At 33.6% G+C, this 8,449-nt stretch overlaps 1 protein-coding gene across 1 annotated transcript; it reads right to left on the bottom strand.

The window, feature by feature from the left end:
* Positions 1 to 5,237: 5,237 nt before the first annotated feature.
* On the bottom strand, positions 5,238 to 6,963 carry LOC110038390 (protein trichome birefringence-like 25). The gene is made up of 3 exons (XM_020743215.1): positions 6,608 to 6,963; positions 6,233 to 6,510; positions 5,238 to 6,116 (listed from the first exon to the last, which is right to left on the bottom strand). The coding sequence occupies exons 1-3, from the start codon at positions 6,783 to 6,785 to the stop codon at positions 5,364 to 5,366; spliced, it is 1,209 nt and encodes a 402-aa protein (XP_020598874.1). The 5' UTR covers positions 6,786 to 6,963; the 3' UTR covers positions 5,238 to 5,363.
* Between the last annotated feature and the right edge of the window lie 1,486 nt (positions 6,964 to 8,449).

Raw genomic sequence — 8,449 nt, forward strand, 5'->3', positions numbered from 1 at the left:
CCCTAAGAGCGCCGCCTGCCCCCCGGCCGCTGGCACACCCTCCGCCATTGGCGAAGGATACCGTCGGTATCTCCTTTGACCTTTGAGACCTCCTTGCCCTAAGGCCCTACCATGAAAATACAACCTAATATTCTAAACAACAGTTGTGGTAGCAACTACCACAAAAACCACCATAAAAATAACAACAACACCGACCAAAACATCTTGGAATTTGATCATGACTGATGAGAGGAGGAGTTTCAAATATACATTCAAAGAAAGGAAGAATTGAGTGTATTATTATAAGAATGAATCTGTTAAGAAGATATTCAAAAACTTATTAAAAAACATAGATTTCAAGCTTCTTGAACCATACAAGCCTGAAGTAAAAAAAAAAGCAATGCATCTAACTAATGTCCATTTCAAGAAATGCTTGTACACACAATTGAAGAACGCTTCAATTTCAAATACCTAGTTGGAGAAGAACCATAACGGTGAGATTATTATTATCCTTAAAGAATAATTGAAGAAACCAAAGCAAAGATATATTAGTATTGACTTTGGTGAAGACATGAACCCCCAATATCCCTATGTGGAAGAGGAAGTTTGAAATGACATTATTGAAGACCCCCCCAAGAGATTCTAAACTAACTCTAGAACCTCTATACATGGGCTCCTAAAAGAACTCAAGCACAAGTTGACTCCTACGCTATTATAGTTGATACGATATAAATTTGCATGATTTTTATACTTTAAATATGATATTTTCTTCCTTATTTATTATGATTTTATGCTTGTGAAAGATTTCATGGTGTTTTTGTGTAGATTATAAGGGTTGAATATGCATTGCAAGGAAAAATTTACTAAACATGAAAAATGTTGGAGTGGCACTTTATAGTGTAATTATGTTGAGGTCTTTATGTGGCTAGTGTAATTACACTAGGTTCTAGCGAAGCAACACAAACTTGCAGTGTAATTACGCCTGTCGCAAGTGTAGCTACATTGATGCCAACTAATGTCCTATTTTTGTATTTTTTGTTGCATGACAAATTTGACAAGAGTTATATAAGGAGATAATTTGGGGTTCCTAAGAGGAGGGGTGAAGAATTAGAGAGGCTTATTTCACTATAATCTAGGGTTCTAATTCAATCCCTAGGGTTCTCTTCCTTCTTCCTTTGAGAAGGGATCTGCGTGTTTTTGTGTGTAGGATTGATTGAATGTTGTTGTGAGAGGGCGATTGTTGAGAGCTTCTCATTATATAGTGAAGACATGATTTATTACAGAGAGAAATTGGCTTCATTGTAAGTTTGTACTTCACTGCACTTATTTCTTCTATATTTTAATGAAATCTTCTCTTTATTTTTATCTTATGTCTCATAGCTAATCTGGTTTCATGCTCTTGTGTTGTAAGAATATGAATTTGTTCACTTTTTTTACAATAATTTTTCTCCCATATAAGTTTATGTGCCATTCATTTTCATATGTTGATAGGTTAACCTTGTGATCATCACTTCTAATTTAATCAATTAGGTTATTAAAATTTCTTGTGACCTAGGACTTATAACTGTTCTCTAGTGTAATGAGTGGGTTAACACACATGATAGCATAGTGATATAGAAATATTACAATTAGAAAATTTCAGCCGAAATATGGGATTTGAGAAATCCTAGGAAACACTGCATGATCAAGTCCCTCTTAACTGTAATTTGGTTTCTGACACCTCTTATGATCTAAACATAGGCTAAAGAGGATTATGTTCTTAGTTTTCAATTATCATGCGGAAGAGCTCATAGAAAAAATATTGAGAGAACACTTTATCGGTGTCACTGGAGAATGCATCTCATCTACTCTAAAAGGCTCAAAGTTACTCCCTGCCTTTTTTTATGCTTCTTTTCATGTTTATTGCTATGATTACTCCTCCTTTTAGGACTCTTAAGATTTTCATTATTGTACATTGATCACTTCAAAATAGATTTAGCTATGTAGTAGATTAGAACCTTCCATATTCAAAATATTTTGACGTTGTCCTTGTGAGAACAATACTCAAAGTTGTTATTCATATATTTCCTGATCGGCATGAATACTGGCATAGTTGATTGATCTATCTTAAACTAGATTTTGAGCATCAAGTTTTTGGCACTGTTGTCTAAGTTACAAGTAAAAATTTTATAACCATAGGAGAACTTTAGTTGAAACACTTAGATATTATATTTGAATGTTTCTTATTTTCTTATTGATTGATAATTTGTTATGTTCTTTTTTTAATGAAAAATAAAAAAAATTAATTGTATCATTATTTTTGTTCCCGTAGATTCATATTTCTTATTTGGCTATTATGTTTTTTCTATGTTCTTTCTATGTTCTTCCTTCGTCATACATTTATTTTTGCAATTCCTTCTTAGAACATGGCCACCTTTCACACACTTGTTATCTCAAGCATAGTAGTAGTTTAGGTGAAATGTTGTCATTTGAACCTGACATAGAAAAACTTCAAAATAAATTCAAAAAATTCAAAAACTTAAAATGAAATACTTAGAGATGGTGAGCCTTCAAGAAGATGACATGAAATCTATTAAGGATTTTGCCAACCCATCAGTAGAAAGCATTCACATGAGTATCCAGTACCTTACTGTAGAAGCTAACATATTTGAGTTGAGATTTTTCATTATCCAATTTGTCCAAAACAACAAGTTTAAGGGAGCACCCACAGAAGATTCAGAATTGCATTTAGTCAATTTTTCAAAATTGTGTGCTACTTTCAAGTATAACAGTATCTCTAGTGATGCCATTAGACTAAGTATTTTCACTTTTGCACTAAGGGATAAAGCCAAGTTATGTTGCACTACCTTAGCATTAGGATCCAACATTACATGAACTGACTTAGGCCAAATATTTCTAACGGTACTTCTCTCCATCTAAGACTGATAAACAAAAGAATGTCATCACTTTCTTCACCCAATTAGAGGGAGAGTTGATCTATGAAACTTGAGAGAAGTTCAAGAAGTTTCTTAAGAAATACCTCCACCACGCTCTGCCTGATTGGCTGATTATATATACTTTTACAAATGGCTAGCAAGATTCTTAAGGACTAAATTAGATGCTACAGTTAGAGGTCCTTTTGTCTATACCATTTGATGAGGCCTATAAAGTGATTGAGAAAATTGCCATGAGCAAATTCCAATGTTCATCTAAGATAATCACCCCAAAGAAGGTGACTAGTGTGCATGAGACTAATGTTTAACTATCATATCAGCATAAGTGGCTGACATTCTAGGAAAATAGACAAATTCATGTTAAGTTTGGTGTAAGTATCCCTAAAAGTGATGGGATTATTTATGGACCAGTAGAATACTCGAGCATTGATGTTTTATAGACTATGAATGCCTTAGAAAACCACTTCACAATCCATATTCTAATACTTACAATCCATCTTGAAAAAAACAACCCAAATTTCAATCGAACCAATGATAATCCAAAAGAAAGAAACCACCAGTTGGGGAACACCAAAGCAAGCCTTTTTGGAAATTAGAACAATCAAGGCATTAGTAACGAGAGACTAAGCTACCCACCTAAATTTAACTCCAATACCCAATATAAGGATACAAAGTCATCAATGGAAGAATTAGTGTTACATATGAGGAATGAGTTAACGAACCAAGATGTCACCATAATGAACATTGAATATCAACTTAGACATTTGGCAAACTCATAGAGTGATAGACCTCAAGGGATGTTGCCTAGTAACATTGAGGTGAATCTATAAGATAAGATGGTAGAGCAATGTAAAGCTATCTGAATGAGGATTGAGACTGAGGGAAACGATAAACCTAACTTAGCAAGCAAACCAATAGAGGTAGATCATGACCCTACAAGCCTTCTTGAAAAATTGACCCCACACTTTGGAAAACCCACCTCACCTTCTTAGATAGGACAATAAAGGCTACTACTATAATTTTCCTATAGACTGCGAAAGCTTAAGAGGGACCAAAAGCCATCTAAAGTTGTAAAGGTTGTCAATTAACACAATATTAATATTTCTCATGCTAATACCCTAGAATGGATACTGAGTTATGTGGCATTCGTTAAGGTTGTCTTGAACAAAAATAGAAAATTAGGAGCTCGTGAGATGGTTGACTAGGCTGAGGAGTTTAGTGCAATCTTGTAAAAATAAATCATATTCTTATACCTGTCATGATATCTGGCATTTATCATGACTAGAGATAGAATACTTTTCAAAAATCTCCTGAAAACAAATAATTACCCAACATATTTTTCACTACTAGCTCAATCTAAGACAACATCTTTTGAAACAAGCAAATCCTTTAAATTTTGTAAGTTAATTGTTTCTCCTCTATACAATATATTTTAAGTGAAATGTTTATAAGAAATGTGATAAACTAATATACATATTAATAAATCTTGATCCTTATAACCAACAAGCATATCAATATTCCTAAAAAAATGAATAGTAAATTTAAATTAATTCAAATATACATGATTTAAATAAACCATTCGACACATTAATAAATTTTGATCCTTATTACCTGCACCTACCTTTTCTAAAGTTCAAGTACTATCACTCTTCACGAAGAATATTAATGAAAGTCTTATTTTTCTCACCAAAATCTTATTTTCATGTTTGTATAAACACTAAGAAATCATATCTAGAAGGGTATATTGTCATCAATCAACCCAAAAAGCTTGGAAGACGAACAAAGGATGCCCTGAGGCATAGAATTTGATATTTCACTTGTATATTAAATCATGATGATCAAACACCCAATAACACATAGTATTGCCAAATTCATAAACCAGCTTCCTCACCCTTAAGCAAATCTCAAGGAAATATCATACAATTAAGTTAGCTCCTATATCCATGAATAAAATATGTAGCTAACGACGGTTTAATCGACACAAATATACATAGCAAGAATCAATCCTTCTTATGCATTCATATATGATTCACTTCAAATAAAGAAGCTCAATGTTATTTGAGCTCCCGTGCAACACAAAATTCTCATGCAACACAAATTCTCCAAACAATAAATTATATATTGAATCAAATTTACACAATGAATGTGCATTAATTAAGATATTTACACAATAATAGTTTGAGACACTTCAGCACAACTCCCTTATTTAAGTGACACTCTATAACAAGTTAAAATTCTTTTTTGATTACCTCAACAAGTTACAAAAATAAAGGTAAAATTGAAAAGAATAAAACAAAAATAAAAATAAAAAAAATGGAGTGGAAAAATTACAATTTGGTATTCTTAAACCCAAGATTCTAAACTGCAATGGGCTTTAGGCTCACCTTGCACAATGCATTAAGATAAATATGTGGTCATTTTTGCTATTTTGTCCAATGTTTTATTTTCGTTTCAGTTTCTCAAAATCATATCCATCAGCAAAAAGTTCCAAGAATCTATGGGCCCTGGCAAGCACCAATGAAGGCAATCATTCTGCACCATAGTCCCAAAAGAGTGAAATTTTCTGTAAGGTCCAGGATGCCCATCAGGCCGTCGTGCTGAGAGATTATAAGTATCCAATAGCTTTAAATTATTAGTATTTTTCATCATAGCTCTTAAAAATTCTTCTATCTCAATACTTCTCATCAGTAGATCCACATCTTCTTCATGGATCAACCCACCATTAAATGGCTCTGTTCTATTACAAATTCCACCATTAGACCATTCCCTGTACTCAAAATGGCTTGGTGCCCATGTCCTATATATGACAATGGGCTTATGGTTTGAAGATAAGACGAAGTTAAAGATCAAGCTGAGAACTTTTTGGTAAGAATAGTTTAAAGGAAGCTCTGTTAAGTTCTTTTCTGGGCAGTAATGGCAGCCTATGATGTTATTTTTCTCCCAGTAGATTGCAGTTTTGAGGAACCACTGACCTCCTGAAATTAGAATATAATCAAAGTTATTGTATTTGTTAGACCACTGGGTATCAATGGTGTCAAGATGAAGCTGCATGTCTGATTTTGACACTCCATCATCATCCTCGAAGATCTCAGCTTTCATGAGTAGAGGAGACCATATGAGTGAAAGGGTGAAGTTGTAGTTGGCGAACAACCATTTCATGGACTTGTATTGTTCATCATGGTAGACTTCAATAGGTTCATCTTCCTGTGCAAAAGGTGAGTGCTTTTTAGCTTCGATACATTTCATCTAAACAACATTTTATTATTATTCAAATAAAATTGAATAAAAAACTCTAACTTCAATCCATGGAGACGGCTTACCTTATGAAGAAGACAGATCAAAGAACGAACTTGATTGCGGAGTATAGAATCACCAATAAACGCCCATGATTTATTTCGCATGGCTTTCAGAAACCTCAACGGATCTAAGGAAGAAATATGGCAACCATCTGGCTTCCACCTCCAGTAAAGAAAAGCAGTATCAGGCCTTCCATTTTTGATGCAGTTCTGAGGCGGCTCAATGAAAGGGCAGCTCACGTGGCTGTAAGCTGGTCCTGATGGGTCCGCTATCCATTTCCCAGTAAAAATGTCGCATTTCTCTGCACTAACAGATGTTTAAAAGCAAAGAGAAGCAACATTGGTATGAAAAGTGGGAAATTGTTATATTGGAATATTGGTTTGTTTCGAATCGCTTACCATCGCCTGATGAAGAATGATGAGGTTTGTGTAAGTTGGAAGAGGGTTCAGAGAAAGGGAAGAAAATGGAGGATTTGGTGAAGAAGAAGAGGTAGAAGAAGATGAAAAGAAGAAGAGAGATCGAGAGTTTCAGCAAAATTATGCTGTATTTCTGGTTGAAAAGCAGCCCTGATTTCATATTTGCGACAGAAATCAGATTCAGAGCTTTGAGAGTTTGTGGGAAGGAGTAGAAGACAGATCGGTCAATGAAGACAGACTGTTGCTTGCTTAAGCTTTTGGCTTCTCCCGAATCAACATTTATTAAAAGAAAGTTAGAAGATAATGTTTTTATTTGCTTCTCATTAAGCAAGGAGGTGCGGGCAAGCTTATCATGATTCATAGTGTTGCTGGTTATTATTTTTTTCAGAATATTTGGTAGCATTTTTATATTGGATTTTAACTTAAATTTAGCTAAAAGAGAACATAAAAATTAAATTCAATGCTTCGTTGAATTTAATTCTCTCATGTTCTATATTTTTCTATAGGCATTCCATCATTTATAAGGTGTAAATTCGAATTAAATAAATCCAACTGTATGATGAATCAATTCATCATGATTCACGGGCAAAGTCGTAAGTTAAATTCGAATCTATGAGATTTGATAAATCCTGTTTAGTTTAAATCAAAGATGCTGTTAAATACCGCCTTAATGTGCGGAGCACTGTTGTCTTGGCTTCTCTAGAATCAAGATAAATGGATATGATTTTCTTTTTTTATTCATTGATCCACTCGGAAAGACTAACTGCTCCAAACGGGTTGATGAAGATGATTCGTCTTCCACGTTGGACATGTGGGAAAGTCTGGTTCTGTCTGCAGAGAGAATCTTATTTTCCTTTCCTAAAAATATCATTTTGCTACTGTTAGATTTTAGTGATGTAATTCACAGCTGAACAAATACCTTGGCCTTCTCAAGTTTGGTAGAAGAAATAGTTCTTTGACCGACTGAAAAACTTGGTGATAGAATGCTGTTACGTTGAATTGATAAACAAAGTTCAAATTACATTATAAATTAAATTATTTGAATCTTAGTGATAGAATGCTGTTACGTTGCAATTTTGATGGACAAATCCGATTTTAAACAAAAAAATTGCTAAGAAAATACAAGCGAAATATTAAAATTTATTTAAACTTGGACCAAAACACAGTAATTTCCAACCAAACAACTAAAATAACCAGACATGTTTCTGATTAAAGTTTAAAATAATATACAGAAAGATATGGTATTCCTCTTTGACCGATTGAAAAAAAATGTCAGATTTGCAAATAAAAAAATCTTGTCTATGTTCCTGAAAAGTCATTGATAAGAATAATGCTATTTTTATATGGTAAGGAGGCAATTTTTCATTATTTATTTCTCAAGGCAACTTTGCCATTTCCTTGTAAAAAAACACATCACCATAATAAGTTTTCAATTAGGATGGATTGTGGCATATGCTTTGAGGTTCAACATTTTTTTAAACGGCTATTCAAGATACCGTCAGACTCCTATAGCTCCTGAGGATTGGGATAAGATCACATTCCTGAGCTCTTATTGAACTTTTGCCTTTGGGAGAATGCTTTTAGACTACAATGTGTCAGCCGCCTTTCAATATTTCATGATTTCTATGTTTTATGACTTCACTGAAAAAGGGATTGAGATTATTATGGATGATTTTTTTGTATTTGGTCTCACCTTTGACTCATGCTTAGATGTGAAGAGACCCTTGTTTTTAGACTATGAATAATGCCAATTTCTAGAGATAGAGGGAATTTTTTTGTACATAAAATTTTTGGGAGGTGGATGGAGATAGAGTCGATGAAGAT

This window comes from Phalaenopsis equestris, unplaced genomic scaffold (genome assembly GCF_001263595.1).
Source record: "Phalaenopsis equestris unplaced genomic scaffold, ASM126359v1 Scaffold232758, whole genome shotgun sequence".
NCBI lineage: Eukaryota > Viridiplantae > Streptophyta > Magnoliopsida > Asparagales > Orchidaceae > Phalaenopsis > Phalaenopsis equestris.

Coding starts and splice junctions, on each gene's coding strand:
- LOC110038390 (XM_020743215.1), bottom strand. CDS start 6,785: ATGAAATCAGGGCTGCTTTTCAACCAGAAATACAGCATAATTTTGCTG. Junction 6,511..6,607: donor TCATTCTTCATCAGGCGATG/GTAAGCGATTCG, acceptor CTGTTAGTGCAG/AGAAATGCGACATTTTTACT. Junction 6,117..6,232: donor TGATCTGTCTTCTTCATAAG/GTAAGCCGTCTC, acceptor CCTTTTGCACAG/GAAGATGAACCTATTGAAGT.